Genomic DNA, 17,104 nt, shown 5'->3' on the forward strand with positions numbered 1-17,104 from the left:
ACAGTGAAAGCACAGCATATAATAAAACTGTATCCTTAAAAAAATCAGTCTCACAGACAGGCAGCCTTTGTCCGAAGGTGTAATTACAGGATAAATATGGGATGGAGACCAAGAAATGCGGTCTGGTCAGGCATGCAGTCTCTTAAAAAAACACAACAGAAAACAAGGCTGTCATTTAATGCTGAAATGTCTGTGTGTGCTGCAGCCCCCGGTCCCTCACTGACCCACGGGTCCCCCCACCGACCCGGGGTTCAGGTGGCGAAGCCATAGCCATGCACCAGCTCCCTGCGGGAACCACACCGAGCTCCACAATGCAGCGAAGAGCGAGGGTGGATCTGGCCTCCAGCAGAAGCCAGCAGGGCTGGGTAAGGGCATGCGATTGCTTGGACGATGGGTTTCCTTCCAGCCCCGGTGCAGAAATCCCATCCGATAGCGCTGCGAGGGGACACGGGGGATTAGCTCAGCCGATCCTATTAAATGGAGATAGAGCAAGCGAGGGGAAGGGGACGGGGTGTTAGGAAAGCCAGTGGAGCAGCCACGACTTCTGAGATTTGGGACAAACCTCATGCCAAACTGGAAAAAGGCCTTTTTATGCATTTCTGTGGGCCAGCCTGGCAGCTCGGCTTCGTGGCCCGGCAGACATCCACCGTGCCAGCTGCCGGTAGCAGTTTGCCACCTTGGCCTTGCATTAAACAGCACAGTGTCTACGGTGGCATTTCAGAGACCTGCCTGCCTCGACCACTCTCTTACTTGGTGGGCACTGGCATCTTCTGACTCAAGCAAGAATTGCCTCTCTACAGCAAGGTCAGCCACGCCAGCATGGCCCCAGCAAGCCCGAATGTCTCCGAGAGGCAGGCAGAGAAACAGCAGGGTGTACCTGCCGTCCAAAGTCAAGTCTGGATTAGACTGGCAGAGGGAAGCATTAACCAGGAAGATCCCATTTAGAAGGGAACAGTGCATACATATTTTATTAAAGCTCTCACTGGTGCTACATCATCTCGTGTCACCTGCAATAACTCCGAGGAGAAGCAGGCTTCGGCTGGTGGCCCTGTCTCACGGGACACGTGTCCCCTCGCTGCTCTGGGCTACTTGCAGAAAATGCCTCTCTGGTGACAATAAACATCACCATGATGGGCCTAAATTTCCCCTAAAATACAGCTGTGGCAGGCTGAGCAGGTGAGCCTGAGGGCAGCACAGCTGCAGGCACTGACCTGCCCAGGGCAGGTTATAGAAGGGGTGGGAGCCGCCCTGGGATGGGGAAGTGAAGGTTTTTTTTCTTTTGTTTGCTTGTTTTAAGGCAAGCCTGGTCCTTTCAGGAGCTGTTTTAGTTCTGAAAGCTTGAATCCCTTGAAAAGAGGATGGGGTTTTTTTGGCATTGGTGTGGATGGAGGAAAGGTGAGGCTGCATCTCTTGTGGCTCCTGCTGTGGGCTTCCTGCGTGGCCCAGCTGAATGCAGGTACGTCCTTGCTCTAAGGCATTGCCTCTTGCTGTGGCTTTCCCAATGTGTGCTTTTTCTCCCAAATCCATGCCTTTCCTCCTACAGGGAAGGACTGGGGCAAGGCCTGGCAGCGGCCAGAGCAGGGTAGGCAGGAGGTGCCTCTCCTGGGGGGACAAACCTCCCCCCAGTTGGCACAGGGTGAATTTGGCTGCTTCGGTCTCGAAAGGAGCCGCGTGTCCCTCGTGGCTTCTCAATGCATCTGGCTCCGCGCTGGAGTCATGGCTGCGTGGGTTTAATGAGAGCAATTAGCCCCTACAGAAATCTGCACGGCTCCGGGGCGTTTTCTTTCTGTCCTATGACATTTTTGATGGGAAGCTGGAGGGTGTCCAGGAAGAAATGCTTGTGCTTAGCTAACAATGACAGGCTGGAGCCAGCCAGGGCTGAGGCCATGCAGGCAGCGCAGGTGAGAATGGATGGTTGTCGTCATCCCCTCTGGCCTCAGCTCAGCCCGGTTCCCCCTTCCCTCACCGCTTGCTTTGTATTCTCCTTTATTTGTCTGTCCTTGCGCCCTAAACCTTGCTTTGCCCAAGCCCCGAGGCTCCTCCGTGCATGGTGGGATGGGAGGGGAATGCTGGGCCACCCTTCCGACGTCCCATTCCCGGCTCTGGCAGTTGACCAGCTATTTACCCCTCGTGCTGCTTTGCAAAGCAACAATTAATTTAAACTTTATTTGCTTTGCAAAAGCCAAACTAATGGGTACTTTTGCAGAAGCACAGGAGAGGCGTTTGCCTGTAACCGTTGCCCTGGGTCCAGCCATGTTCCCTCTCGTGCTGGCCGAGCTCCGTGGGCTTTTCCCAGCGCGCAGCCGCAGGGTATCCAGGCGACCTCGGCGACCCCGCCGCTTTCCCGGCGGGAAGCCTCCAAACAAAACCCAATTCACTCGGCAAATCCAGCGATGCCAAGAGCTGCGTGCAAGACAGGGAGGGGGTTGACGGCTCTCCATCGCCTGCAAGCGATGAGCGTATCACCCGCGCTGCTCAATGCAAAGAAAACCCCACTTTTGCGCCCTCTCCCCAGCCGGCTGGCGTCGAGCACCCTGAATTCACACCTTGAGGCCAGATGCTCCCCAGAGAGCAAGGCGGCCACGCTCGGAAAAACCTCCCTAGCCGGTGGGAGCAGGCGGCCGCCCAGGGCTCCAGCGTGGCTGCTCCCCGCCGGCCGGCCCCGTGCTCCTCAATGCCGCTTCTGTTCTCCCTCTTGGGTCAAAAACACGGCTTTTGTGAGCTCGCCCCAGCCGCGGCTCGTCGCCGGGGCCCAGGCGCGTTCCTCCCAGCCGCCCTCCGCCGGCAGAAAGGGAGCCCAGCTGCGGCCAGCCGCCGCCTGATTTTACTTATTTATTTTTGCTTTTGGCCGACAGCTCTGGCTGGGGAGAGGTGACGTGGGGCTGCTGGCCACACCTGGGGGGTAGCGGGGACCCCTCGGGGCTCCCTCAGGTCCCCAGCAAGTCTTAGGAAGAGAGAACCCCTACCCTTCACCGAAATGCCTGGCTTCTCCCTTGGGTGGCTGTCGTAACTCAAAATACACGGGGAGTAAAAGGATGTGCTGCAAAGTGGGCTAAAAATAGGTGTTTTAATTCATTAAATGTGAATTGGAGGGGGCAGCTCAGTGCCAGGCTATTGCTGGGTGAACGTCTGCATGTGGCAAACACCCCAAAACTCCCCGTGCCTCTACCAGGTCACCCACCGGTGCTGCTGACAAGTATTTCTGGGGTTCCCCCCCGGGTGGGGGGTGCACACGAATACCAAGGAGACAGGAGATGCTTTGGACTCTGTGTTGTTGCATTTTTGTTTTTAATTAAATAAGTCTGACCGTCTTCCAGCAGGCGCCGCGTTTTGCAGTCGCTCCCGCTTGAGGTGGGTGCAGTCCCGGTACCGGCCGCACTCTGCTGGGGGTCTGGGGGGGGTTATAGCCTGTCGGTCCCCAGGGGCTCTCCCGGAATCGTGTGGTAGGGCACGTGGTGGTCTCCGGCCAAAATCTGACCTCTGCCACCTCAGCTCTGGGTGTGTCTCTGTTTCTTTGCGGTACGTTGTGTTGCTCTGATTTTTGGGTTTAGCCCCTTGACCTGCCTCCCCCTCTTTTTCATGTAATAAATAAATAAATTTGCTTGGTGACCCTGGTATGCAAATACCCAGGAAAAAAGGAAAAAAAACCAAACCCCAAACCAACTTTGAAGAGGACCAAACTACAAAGTCATCTCATTTCATTGCAGCCCAAGTGCTCCAAGGGCTCCGCGGGTGACTCCTGCCCCAGCATGCCTCTGGGGCAGTTCCCAGTCTGTGCTGGTGTATGAAGGCACTAAACCAGTAAGGCCACTGGGGTCCGGGTCCTTGCTGGCACCACGGAGGTCTTGTCCTTGCCTCATCCTAGCTGGGGGGGGGTGGCAATGCAGAGGTGCTTGGTCCTGACGCCCTCTGCTCGCCCTCACCCTCCTCTTCCTCGGCACAGCCCCAAGTTGGGGAGGTGGCCCCGGTGCCGAAACCTCCCCCCCCGCTTTTCCCCACTGCCCCTCAACCTTGCGATTTCCCCATTCCCAGAGGAAATTGTGTAATTCAGGCTCTGCGGGACCCCGGGGTCAGCTCTGGCAGGATGCTCTGGCTCCCAAGGCTGCCGATTTCCACCCGGCAGCGGCGAGGAGCATCTCCGGGAGCAGGGACCCCCAGGTCTCCTCCAGGCCGGCCGGGAGCACGGCTGCAGCCCCTGATTCCCCCCCACCGCCGTCCGTTCCCCCCTTCCCTCCGCCGTTACGTGACCCAGGAGGGCTGTGCCTCCTCCAGCAGGCTGAAGGAGCGGTTAGCCAGCGCGGCGGGACTGCTGGCCAGCTTGTAGCCGAAAAGGCGCATGGCCGGGGCGCAGGCATCCTGCACCACCTGCGCCAGCTTGAAGGGGATGCTGAACCGCCACTTCTCAAACTGCTCAGAGGAGTTTTTGCGGGTGGAGTAGACGCCGCTGCCGTCGCGGGGCGCCTGCGTGTTTTTGCCGATCCACTCCTTCACCTGGGGGGTGAGGGGGAGCCCGGCGAAGCTGTACATCTCCTCTGCCTTCTGTAAGGGCGCCTGCGCCACGTCCTCGTAGCGGACCAGCATGTAACGACCCCGCAGCCAGCCCGGCCGCCGCAGCCCCAGCTCGGCTGACAGACGGATGCTCTCGCAGTTGCCCCGCAGCCGCTGCACCTCCTCCTCGCGGAGGGGAGCCTCCCCTTCGGATGCCCACTTCTTCCAGGTCTCGTACTTGCCGGAGAAGGCCACCATGCGGGAGGCCAGGACGGCCCGGGGATCCCGCACCAGCTGGATGATGCGCACGTCCAGGCGAGGGTCCTCCACCAGCGGCTGCAGGAACTCCAGCTGCCGGATGCGCACCGTCTTCAGGGCCACGTGCTGCTTGCGCTGGCACGCCTCGGCGGCCAGGGTGATGTTGAGGGGGCCGCAGCGGCGGTTCTTGCAGTGGTACTTCTCGAAGACCTTCTTGGCACTGGGCGTGCAGACAGGCTCCTCGCAGAGCGAGCGGCTGGAGCCCCGCCGAAACATGAAGGGCGTCAGGTGGTCCTCAGGCGCCGGCAAGATGAAGCTCTCCAAGATGTAGAGGTCGCAGAGGAGGAGCTGCTTGAGGACATCCCGGTAGACCAGGGCCGAGCCCACCGCGTTAGCTCCCCCTGGCTCGAAGGTCACCGTCCTCTCGATGTGCCAGAGGGGCTCGAAGAGGTAGAAGATGCTGCCTTGCTGGTTGAAGAACTCTCCCACGAAGGAGGAGCCGGTGCGGGTGGTGGCCATCAGCAAGACATGCCGCCGCGGCCTGGGGTCCCCGTTGCCCACCAGCTGCAGGGTGACGTTGCGCAGGTGGGACCTCAGCTGGGAGAAGGCGGCATCCAGCTCTTGCAGCGAGGCCAGCGAGCCGTTCTCGGCCAGCGCCGGGCTGGCTTCCGTGCCGTTGGCCTCCGCCAGCGCCTGCGGGGACTGCTTCAGCTTGTCCGACACCCTGTGGGGAGACCCAGTCCAGCCTGGAGGGGAGCGGGACCACCCCCGCGTCCTAGCTGGGTGTTTTGGGGGGGGGGGTCCCGCTGCACAGGAGCTGGGGGTGTCGGGGAGAGAAAGGATTAAAAGCATGAGGCGACTTAGGTACCCACTCCCTACCTGGAGATGAAGTTGTTCTCCTTCTCGATGATGACGAGGCCGACGACAAAGACCAGCAGGACGGCGTACTTGCTCCTCATCTTCAGGCAGTGCAGCAGCTCCCGGGAATCCTGGGGTAAAGCGCGTCGGATCTCCATGGGGGGGACACACACGCGTCCCTCCCGCCCGCCGGGGAGGTGTCCTGGGCTAGCCGCCCGGCATCGTCTGCTCTGCTGGCCCTGGCCCGGGTGGCCCTGCCTGCGGGGAGAAGGAGGGTCAGCACGGTGGTGGCTCTCTGTGGGTGGGGGGAGCGGGCAGAGGTCAGAGGCTGACCCTTCCCGCAAAGGATGACCAACGAGGTCTCGACAAAAGCAGTAAAAAGGGGGGGGAGCTCTTTCCTACCGCTCCCATCCCTCCCGCGAGGAGCAGCTGCCCAAAGCCCCCATCGGCTGCTCCTCCTCCTTCCCGAAATACATCTCCCCGACAGGACCCCTTACCGCGCCTCTGCTGGCTGCCCCTGCCAGCCCTGAAACCCAATCCCCGCCGCCCCGACAGCTGCTTGCTCCCCGCTGGCCAAAAACCTGCTGCAGACAGCGAGGCCCCCCCCCCGGGCTGCGAGAGCAGCTCCTCATCCCGATCCGCTGGGCATCGTGGCTCCCAGCCTCTGGAAAGAGCTACTTTTGGGGAGGGTCGCAGGCTCTGCCGTAGGGCCCCAGCGTGGGGCCGCGTGGCTTCCGCCTTCCTGTGGCACAGCGGCGGCGGCTGCTGAGCCACGAAAATGAAAGCCAGAGGGTTTCCAGGAACCATGGCGGGCCAGAAAATGTTGCTGCTGCCGCCAGTCCCACCCGCTCGGGGTGTAAAACGCTCCTGGGGGCTTTTTCTGAAAAGGAAAAAAAACCCCAAATGTCGGTGCAGCTGCTCGGTGCAGGATGCAAAACCCCCTGGGAGACTCCCCGCCGCAGCCCTCCTCTTCCTCCCGGGGTCGACGAAATGGGGGTGATGATAGGAGCTGCTCCGAGTTGTACAAAACCCACATCCCAATTGGGACGTGGTAGAGATTTTGGGGGTCAAAGCTGCCTTTTGGGACCCCTGGGCAGGTCCCCAGCACGTGTCGTGTGTGCAAATTTACACACGTAGGGTTGCCGGTGCCTGCTACCTGGCCGCTGGTTCGCACGCCCGGCATCCAGCCGGCCACGTGGGTGATGCTGTTTGCTTGTCCTGCTTTCTTGGCCAGACTTTCGGTGACTCAGGGAAAGTCTATTTAGCTTTGGTTTGGCTCCTGCCAGCGTGACCCCTGCAGCCTGTCGCACCCCTGCTTTCAGGGGTGAAGGCGAGGGAGCCCGGCAGAGCCCCGTCCTTTGGGGGGGCCCCTGAGGTTTGCCGGGGGGGAGATGCCTTGGTTGAGCCGCGGTACCCACGGCATTCGGCAGGGTGTGGAGCAGGGAAGCCCTGCCAGGCATTGCGTCACGCCCAAACCTCCTCAATGCCGTCTGCGGCCAAAATGTGCATTTTTTGGTGTCGCTCACTGTATGCCCCTCCTGCTGGGAAGGAGGGAGCGTGGGCAGGAGGAGAGGGATGTGCCCCACGGCCAGGGCAGCATCCCAGCCCTCTCTGCGGGAGGGCCAAGAGTTTCCCAGCTTGAGCAAACCACTCGGTTCTCGGGGCTTGGCTTTGAGCCATCTCCTTCCCAGCAAAAGCTGCTAAAAAGAGACACCCGCACTTACGCACCCAGGAAACCAGGGGCTTTGGTGGGAGTCAGGGATCCTGGAGATCCCCGGTGGCTCCCAAGCTCTTCCACAGCGGCTCCCCAGCTTCCCCCTTCCTCCTGCTGCCCGTGGCACCGACATCCCCCCGCACACGTATGTGTGTGTGTGTTTAACAGCCCTGTTAGTTTAGTTTGTCAGCACGCCGCTCCTCGGGGACAGGCCAGCAGCCGGGGCAGGTGCCCTTTGCCGCGCCGTCCCCCGAGTCCCCCCTTGTCGGTCCCGCTCGGTGCCCCTGTGACGACAGAACTTGTCGGAGTATTTGAGCAACCGAGAGAAGAAATAAAATATACAAAGCCCTCGGCGTGCAGCCACGTCTCTCGGCGCCCGGCAGAGCTGCTGGCTTTGCCGCTGCAAAGGACTTTTGGGTTTGCAGCATCCCGGGGAGCAGCGGCGGTGGTCTGCATCCCTGCCCTCGCCTCCCCAGCGCAGGGGACTGTTGCCTCGCTGCCCAGAGCACGCACGCAGCGGGAGGATGGCATCAACTGCTTGCTCAGACAAAATCCCTGGGGAAAGCCAGCCCGGGGTTCTCCCCCTCTAATGCCCCTAGCCAACTGACCACAAATGAGCCACAGACCAGGAATTACTTGCAGGGATGACACAGAGAGCCATTTCCAGCAGCGCTGGCAAAACCCCCGATTCACAGGCCCCGGGGCAGACATAATTCCTTAAATAAACAGCCGGCTGCAAATCTCCTGCCTGGGACCCGCAGGGCGGTGGCGACAGGCGTGGGGTTCTTTGCAGAGCTGAGCCATGGGGCTGGGGGACACACGGGGTGACCCGGCGAGGCTGGCTGGGGCCTGCTTGGCATCCTAAAGCTCTTCCTCGCTGGGGCCCACGAGGCGCAGCCCGGCCGGGGCAGCGAGCAAGCCACAAGCGTCCCTTTGTGAGTGGGAACAGAGGGGCTCTGTGCGCCCCGCATGTTCCCCTCTGGCCGCCCGCCGGGGCTCTGCCGGGTCGGAGGTGCGAAGAGAGCCACTGGGATGCTGCTACCGCCCCGGGGATGCACCAGCAGCATCCGCTCCCAGGGGATGCGCGCCCGGCAGTGGGAGCAGACGGACGGACATCGTCTCTGGCGCCGGCAGGCAGCGGCCAGCCAACGGTCTCCTCTTCCGCTGCGCATCTCAAAGCAAGACGGAATAATTTCCACGAGCGCTAAACTGAGACGCCCCAGAAGGCGGCACACGTGGCTTGGGGCAACTCCCCCGGCGCTGCTCCCTGCTTTTTCCTATCCCTCAGGCTGGAAATGCTTTTCATTTCAGCAGGGACGGCTACAATTCCCACTGGCGTGATGGTAAAAGGCTTTGCAGGTTTCCCAGCGAAGTCAAAGCCAGCAAAGGGGCTTTTTCTTTTGGCTGGTGGTGGGGGTTTTGTTCCCATACAAAACTGCTCGGGTGGATATCCGCCACTGCTAGCAACTTAACTCAACCCTGCCACAGCAAGAAGGAAGGATTCGGACAATTACAGAGATGCCAAACCATTCAAGTCTGCCGCAGCAAGTCAATTCATCGGATGGATGCTCCCACCGGTGTTGGAGGTGGGGTGAGAAAAGCAGCATAGCCCCAGAGCAAGGATGGCAAGGCTCCGTGGTGAGAGGAAGGAGGGAAGGGATGCTCTTGTTGTACTTCTACAGGGCGTTTCACGGCGCTGCCTGCCTGGGAGCGTGGAACTGGGTTTTTTGGCTCAGTTTTGGGAAAGGGAGGGTCTTTCACAAAGCCTTAGGGCTCTCATCCCCCTCCTCCGGCTGCCCTGAACACCTACTGGGTGGGATCCAGGAAAGAAAAGATGCCTGCGGGCTGGCGGGGGAAGCTAGCTGGAGGTGTGACTGGATGAAGTCACATTTTCCTCCGGTGACTCAACAGGCAACAAATGAGCTCTGGACAAGGAACGGAGGCAAAGCACCTACTTGCAAGCTCCCTCCCTGCCTGAGATCCTTCTGGCCATCCAGCCCCCCCCCCATCTGCCCCCATGCATCTCTGCCAGGCTCCTGGGAGGAAGGAGCCTGTGGGGACCTGCGGCTGAGCTTGCTGCCCCTGGAGTAATTCCCTCTGCGATGCTTTGCTTCATCAGATTAAAGGCGGCAACGCTAGCCAGCAAAACACAGGAGAAGAACAACAAAGAGATAAGGCACAGGGGCGCTTATCTGCTCTCCCCGCTGCTCTTTGTCTGCAACCTGGGGAAAAAAAAACAAAACAAAACAAAAAACCACCCCGAGCTCTCTCTGTATTTACTCTATCAACTATTTCCGCTCCCCACTTCCTCCCGAGGCTGGCCTTGGGAAACGTGCCACTGACGCTTCCCACTTTGCTTTCATCTCCTAGCAATTTTGATCCTGCCCCTGGCTTTTCTCCAAGGCATGGCACAAGCACAGCACCGCTTCGGTTTGCCCCCAGGCACAGCTAAGGAGGTTGCCTGGGCAGGTATTTTTTGCTTAAAACCATGTGTATTCAAGCTAAAAAAGGGAAAAAAAAGTCACCTCCTACGATGTTTATAAAGTTGCCTAGAATAGCCCCGAGACTTGTCAAATTGAAGCCTGAAAACTGCCCATCGGAGGAGAAAGTCAGGAATGCAAAGTTCTTCTGGCTCGGGCAGGGACAGGGTGCCGGTGCCTGCGGCAGCCCCAACCCATCCCACTGCAGCACAGAAACCTGGGCATGAGCAGGGGCTGTGTCCCCCAGGGAGGACGGGAAGGGCAGAAGAACTGTCCCCCTGACTCGGGCAGCCATCCGGGTACACGGCCAGGGGTTTGCTCCTCCACATGTTCAGTCCCTCAAGTTAACGCAGGGGCCACGCTTGTTTCTCCTCCCCATTCCCTTCCTCGCTCTGCCCCTCAGTCCTTCAACCTGCCTTGGCTTGGTTCTCTGCTCTCCTCTTAACTGGGCACCCAGGGCAAAGCCACTCTGGGAGCTGAAGCATGCAGGTGAGGGCAGAGACCGGAGATTATGCTCGGGAGCAGCAGCAGTGGGCGTTGGTACAAACGAGCACCACTTAAACAATTTGTTTTTCATTGCATGTGCTCTCAAACTCCAGGAGTGCGAGGTTATCTTCTGTCCGCTGCTTATTATCGCCCTCAAGGAGGCACACAGAGCTCTGGGATGACTTACTTGAGCTGTCCTTGCTCCTTGTGTCCTAAAAAGCACTGCCCAGAAGGGATTTAGAGGCTGGTGTCAGGCACAGTAATGCTAGTGATAGGACCAGCCCAGGCTTCGTGGCCAGGACGGAGCGGTCTTTGCTCTCCCTCACCTTGGGTGGTGTCCAAAGAAAGGTGTTTTCTCCTGACCCAACAGAGAGAGCTGCTGCTGCTGCCTGAGCCCCTGGTGAATGTGACAGGACTTCAGAGACATCAGTGCCGAGCACGGAGGTAAAATTGCACATCTGCAGGCGTGCTGGGCTGCGCTGCCCTGGATTCATCCGGACCAGGAGCCAGCGAGGACCAGCTGAGCCAGCTAACAAGCCTATAACCTTGGAACCAACTTGCTGGAAACCACGGATGCTGGTGGGGTGAGTTTTGCAGCACCACCTGCAGCAAAGGTGCGTGACCAAACGCGCCAACCTGCCGGGCAACAAGGGGATCCGGAGAGCAGACCACCAAGACGGGTGAGAGGACCTCCCAGCCCCGTTTGCTTGGCGCCGGCAGCACAATGCCAGCCGCTGTGCGTGCCGTCGCCCCCCGGCCACGCTGGGAACCGCAAATGCCCGTCCCTGCTTCAATGAGCCCTTTCTCTGGGGCGCAGAGCCCACGGTCCCTCCCACCGTCCTGTGCTCCTTCTCCCCACTGCTCCACGCTAGCCTGGAAGCTCCTCTGCCAAACCCACGCCGAAAACCAGGGACACCACTCGCTCCGTGCCCCGCTCTGCTCCCCTTTCACCCCGAGACAGGCGTCTGTAGCCCTCCAGGGACCTCTGGGAGGGACTGGTGGCAAGAGATCTTCACCGCGGGAATAGTGAATCCCTGTTGCTTTCGGGAAAAAGCAGAATGTGCCCAGGTCCTGACAGCACAAGGAGTCCAGGGATGTGAGAAAGAGTCCTGCACTGAAGCAACTCGGTAGATGTGGGAAAATCGTGGAGTTAAATCCCTGTCTTGGCGTGGTGTCATAAATCATTGACTGTGGAAAAGGAGACACTTTCCCCTGGGGACCGAAGCCAGGCTCGGGTCCCGCGGTGCAAAGGCTATGGGGTGCAATCAGCTTCCCCAGATGTGGCTGGGAGCGGCTGCCGAAATCCCCTCAGGTGCTGAGCGGGGACTCTGCCTGGGGCGGCCCTTTCCCCCCCAAGGTAACCCCATGCCAGCCAAGTCCCATCTGGGCGCCTGGGGCCGTTAAGGTGCCGGTGCCCCAGCACCAGCAGAAAAGCCACTGGTTCCTGGTGGCCAGGAGCCGGCCGAGGGCCAGGGTGCCCCAGCGGCCCTGGGGCAGGAGGGGAAAGGGTGAGGACAACTTTCCAGTCCTCCCTGGTAGGGGCTGACAGGCCGGATGATGCAACTCCGGGATGGTTGTGAGAAAGTCTCCTTTTCTCGGCCCAGACACGCTTCGCTCCGGACGGAAGCTCAGCGTTGCAGCTGAAGAGCTCGCCCTCATTTAATTTATTTTTTTTTTCCCACCTTTTTTTTTTTTTTTCCCTTTTTCTTTCTTTTTCCCCCGAAAGAAAGCAACGGAGCGAGCTGCTCGGGCTGGGCGGTATGTCCAGAGGACTTTCTTTTCCCAAGGCAGGGCTCTGGGATCCGGCAGCCCGGGCCAGCGGGAAGACATCGCCGGCTCTGCCCCGCTCCGGGAGCGGGCGGCCGGGGCGGGGGGCCCGCACGGAGACAAAGGAACGGCCGAGGCCGGAGAGAGCACAAAGGAGCCGGGGCCGCCCCCGCGGGGGGGATGCTGCCGACGACCCCCCGGCCTCCCCCGGGGTCCGTTCCCCCCTTGCCAGGGATTTTGGGGGGGGGGGGGGTCGGGGCGGCGGTCCCTCCTCGCACAGCCCAACTTCCAGCAAGTGCCTTCGGAGCCGGGAGAGAAAGGCCGGACCCCCGCCCGCCATCGTCCCCCTTCGCCCCGGGGTTCCATCGCTCCCGGTCCGTGTCCCCCCCCCCCCGCCCCCGCTTACGCTCCGGTTTCGGTGCCCGGTCCCCGTTGCACCTACCCGGCGGCGGCGGCTCCTCTTCGGGGCGAGCTCGCCTGGTCCTGCCGTGCGGGAGGAGGGAGGGCAGCGGGTCCCCTGCTTTTCTTCACGGCGCTGTCATCCTCCCTCCCTCCTTCTTCCCCTCCTTCCCTCCCCTCTTCCCTCCCTCTTTCCTTCCTTCCTTCCTCCCCTCCCGGGGCGGCGGTGGAGGGGGGGGGGGGGAGAGCCCGGCTCTTGGATGCGGGTCCCGGGGCGGAGCCGGGCAGGGACATGGCGAGCTTGGAAAGCGGGAGTTACTGCCGGCCCCGGGTTGGCAAGGGTCCCCCCCGGGCGCTGGGGAAATGGGGGGCAGACACCCCGCGAAAATGTCCCACGGTGGCCAAGGCGAGTCCCGTCCCGTGGGGCGATTCGGACCGCGGGTTCCTGTCCAGGCTTCTGCCCATAAGCGGGGTCACGGCAGGGTGGTCAGGGCTTTGTCCTGCAAAACTCCAAGGTTGGAGGCAGCACAACCTCTCTGGGCAGCCTGCTCGCTGCCGGGCTGTCCTCCCGGGGAAAATGTTTCTCCTTATATCCACTCCGAACCTCTCCTGTCCCAGCTCTTGCCTTCCCACTGGGTGAGGAACCTGGCTCCATCTTCTCCGCGGCCACCTCGCAGGCGTGGGAAGGCTCCTTCTCCTTCTCCCCAGCCAAAACTGGCTCCAGGGTCGGCACCTTTCTCCCCAAATTACCAAACTCTGTTTTCCTCCCCTTACAGGAGCTGTGGGTGGATTTGGCGATGGCCATATAGCATGGTGTGCTGTGCTGGTGAGCACGAGCCTGTGTGCCCTGGGAGGGCAAGGAGTGAGAGCATCTTACTGGGAGCAGACCAGGAGCTTTGGGGGACACTGGCTGTCACCGTCCCCACAGGGCAGGCTTAGGGTCTGGAGCATTAAACTGTATAGAAATGGCTATTCTGGCTTATGTGCAGAAATTCATACAGCTCCCTCAGAGCCCTGTAACATTAGACACCCAGGAGCTGAAAGACATCTGGCTTTGCAGGCAGAAAGAGATCCGAAAAACTAGTCCCAATAAAAAGTTTCAGCCCTCTTTCACATTCCTGGCATAGTTTTTCCACTACGCATGTGGCACAGGCAAAAATGCAGGTTTTCTTGGCATTCATGTGCGATGACCTGCACAGCTTGTTAGTGGCTTCCTATTAACGAAGGTAACGTGTATGGGTTTAAGCGCAGAGTGCCAGCACTGTGCTTGCAGTGACAGTGGGTTTGTGCAAATGTATACACATGCGTATTCATATATATGTAGCAATGTATATTAACGCGGGGATGTTGTGGACCTGCCCGGTGTTGCTTGGAAGCGCGTGGGGCTGGTGGCACAGTCTGTATGCAAACATCAAGGCAGGAAAGCCTGGGTGTGATGTTTAGGGTACAGCTTCCATCCGTCCATCCATCTTTCTGCTTTTTCTGGTTTTAGTGGGCATCCCGCAGCCAGTAACTCGGTGATCCAGCTGCAGATGGGCACAGTAACTCTGGTACACTCCTGCTGTGGCTCTGGCTCCCGCAGAGCCAGGGTGAAGGGCAGCGTCTCGCAAACTCTGCCCAAATGAGGCAAAACCAGGGCTTGCAGGATCAGGCCTGTGTAGGCTGTCAGGTTAATCACGTCAAAACGAGCGGATAAGTCTGGCTGGCCGCGCACTGCAGGAGTTGCGTGGGGTTCTGAAACACTGCAAAGCATTTTAAAGCTCCTCGCTTGTTATTTCAATTGAAATAGGGAATTCTGCCTTAGATTTTGTGGGCAGAGAAGATCTTGGTAAAAATACATCCCTAATATGTAAATAATTTTGAGATGAGGGTAGGGAGAGGCTGGTGGGGAATGGGACACCCATGCTAGCGGAGTGTCGCTGCCTTTGTAGGATGCTTTTGCAGTGGTCCCGGGGGGATGGTGGGTGGTAGGAGCAGAGGAGGGACCCTTCCCCGCACAGCTCTGATGTGGGGCACAGCCTGGGCTGGAGCCCACCCGCCCGAGCCCGGGGTGCTCTCCCTGCCTGTTCTGCGCACACATGCGGAGCTCTGGATGGAGATCGCCTTCCCGCTTCATCAATAAGTAAAGCTGCCACAGGGAGGAACAAAGTGCCTTCTCCTCTCTGCAAATTGCCAAGAGAGGTGATGGGAGAGGCAGGGAGTTGTGTTTCCTCCGCCCTTCGCTAGCTGTGGGATCACATTCCCTTTGTCACCCGCTCCTCTTTCCCCAGGGATAACAGAGACTGTTCTCGCTCCCTGTGTTGCACACGCGTGTGTACACACATACACACGCACACACACCTGCCGTGCGGCAGGAGGCAGGGGAGTGGTCCCCAGAATGACATCAGGAGCAAGAAAAGGGGGACGTGTTGCTATAGCAACGAGGATGCTCTGGGTTTTCAGGGAATAAAGGCATCTGACTTTCATTTTCTGCCCTTGGTCTGAGCTGATGATGCAGTGGTCACCAGGCTGGGCTCCGATTTAAAAAAGCCTCCATTGGACTTTGCTCTGTTAAAGCCAGTGTAGCATCTGCCTGCGGGTTAGGTGTCACCAAAATCTGTCCCCACGTCCCTTCGAGCACCGTCCAGTGGCATCTGGCAGCAAGACGTGGCGATGGGGCACTGGAAATGGTCTGGAAGCTGCAGTGCAAGGGAAACCTGGTTCTCCTCCACTGTGCTGCTTCCCCCGGAGGCGCTTCAGGATTTTATTTCCCAGGAGGTCATGATGTGGCTTGGAAACGAGAGACAGTGGAAGGACACCTGTTGTCGGAGGTTATGAGATGGAGAAGGTGCCCTCGCTTCGTTTCAAGACTGAATCTGCAGGGACACACTTCAGATTTATTTCTTACTTCCCAGAAAGCTGGAAACTTGTTGGGAGTCTTCCTTCTGCTTTTCATGGTCAGGTGCCCACACTGCAGTGAGCTGCTTTTTGGCATGTGCCTCGGAGAGGCAATGGTGTGCGACACGGGGATGACCCACCAGCTGCAAAATGAGAGTTGCAAACACCCTGATTTCCTTTTGCACAAGGTCCTTTTGCAAATGCAGCCCAGGAAGCGATATTCTCCAGAGGCCAAAGGAACTTGGGTGCAGTGGTTTCAGAGGACAGGACTGCACTGGCATCTGCAAATGGCAGGATTTCACCATCCTCCCCGTGACAGCGGGGCAGCTGCTGATGGCACATGCTCCTGGCTGGGGCTGGGCTGAGGACATCCTATGGCTACGAGCTGGCCTAGGGAACTGGGACCCATGTCAGAAGAAGCTGTTTCCGCTAGCCCCATAGTTCCTCTAGCAAAAGGGATGCGGAACCTCAAGCCACACAGATGCTCACACTGAACTAAAACATGCAGCATGGGTCCTAGTGCAGAGCCTGACCTGGCCAGCCAAGATCCACCTCTGAAGAGGGAGGTTTGTCTCGGAGCCAGGGTGCAGAGCTGGGGGCAGTGTGTGTGTGGGTGCATGTACGGTCATCCCAGGGCACTAAGGCTACCTGTGCCCTGAGGAAAAAGCAGGCAATGCCCTGCTGGAGCAGAAGAGCCCAGTTTTCCAGCTGAGCACAGCGTGCCTACCTATAACCTATACCTGACCTCAAGAAAAGCACCCTCAGGTGCTTTAACGACAGCTCTGATGACTCACTGCCTGTGAGCATCAAGGGGAAAGTCCTGTTTTTCTTCCAAGGGCCGGGTGCCATTTCCAATCAGCGATCCACCTGTCCTTGGACTTTTCCTCTTGGATGACCTTCCCAGGTAAACTTCACAAGGATGTTGTCATCCTCTCTGCCAAGGCTAGCCTGCTTACCAGAACGCAGAACTATCAGCTGAAACTTTCCCAGCTCTTTTTTTTTTAATGACCTTTCAGTAACGAAGCCCACCTACGGGGATATCTCTCCCCATGTAACCATGGGTGTGTTTCACCCTCTCAGGCGCTCATAGGTCCCATGCTAAAGACTATAAAGAAGCCGAACTCTGAAATTAAGCGCTTTAACCCCATCGTTCAGACACCCGGGTGCATTAACCGCTGCCCGCCGAGGGCTTTTGGTGCCACCTGGCGGCCGCACGCCGAACCTGCCCCCCCGTCGCCTGTTCCTTTGCAAACCGGTGCCCAGTTTGCCAGCCGTTGCCCTTACTGGGAGAGGGTGCTGCCTCAGCGCCGGCTTTGGTTTGGGGGGTGGTGGTGGTTCCTCTCCCAGGGAGCCGAGCCCCACCTCGGCAGCACGTCGTGGCTGCTCCCGGTGTGGAAAGGTCGTGTGCCCGCCCCGGTCCTGCAAGCCGGAGGGGGAAAGTGAGTGTGGCCAGAACCCACATCTGCTTTTTCGGTTCCTCCTTCCACCTCTCTTTTTTGGATTAAGCTAAAAGCCTGCAGCTCCTGACTGCTCCCTGCCCAACCCTTGCCTTCCTCCTGCAGTGCCTGTTCCTCTCTTGGCATCTCTGCTGCCACCAGGAGCCTCTCTCCTCTCTTAATTTTAATGCCTCTCCTTGCTGGCAGAGCCCCCCCGGAGGGGGTGTTTCAGACCAGAGCGATGGCCCCAACACCACGATGTACAGCCCTGGTACATCAGCTTTTGAGGGAAAGGTGCTGCCTGCATTGCCATCGAAGAAGAAAAAGCCAAGTGCCCAGAA

At 59.2% G+C, this 17,104-nt stretch overlaps 1 protein-coding gene across 1 annotated transcript; it reads right to left on the minus strand.

Moving 5' to 3' along the window:
• Positions 1-1,240: 1,240 nt before the first annotated feature.
• CHST3 (carbohydrate sulfotransferase 3) lies at positions 1,241-12,607 on the minus strand. The gene is made up of 3 exons (XM_075025374.1): positions 12,494-12,607; positions 5,626-5,862; positions 1,241-5,470 (listed from the first exon to the last, which is right to left on the minus strand). Exons 2-3 carry the CDS (start codon positions 5,760-5,762, stop codon positions 4,240-4,242), a joined length of 1,368 nt encoding a protein of 455 aa, XP_074881475.1. The 5' UTR covers positions 5,763-5,862; positions 12,494-12,607; the 3' UTR covers positions 1,241-4,239.
• Between the last annotated feature and the right edge of the window lie 4,497 nt (positions 12,608-17,104).

Source organism: Buteo buteo, chromosome 4 (genome assembly GCF_964188355.1).
Source record: "Buteo buteo chromosome 4, bButBut1.hap1.1, whole genome shotgun sequence".
In the NCBI taxonomy this organism is placed as follows: Eukaryota; Metazoa; Chordata; class Aves; order Accipitriformes; family Accipitridae; genus Buteo; species Buteo buteo.

Excerpts from the sequence above, each read along its gene's own strand:
- CHST3 (XM_075025374.1), bottom strand. The coding sequence starts at position 5,762 with ATGGAGATCCGACGCGCTTTACCCCAGGATTCCCGGGAGCTGCTGCAC. Across the intron at positions 5,471-5,625 it reads GAGAACAACTTCATCTCCAG|GGTGTCGGACAAGCTGAAGC; the intron begins GTAGGGAGTGGG and ends GTCTCCCCACAG.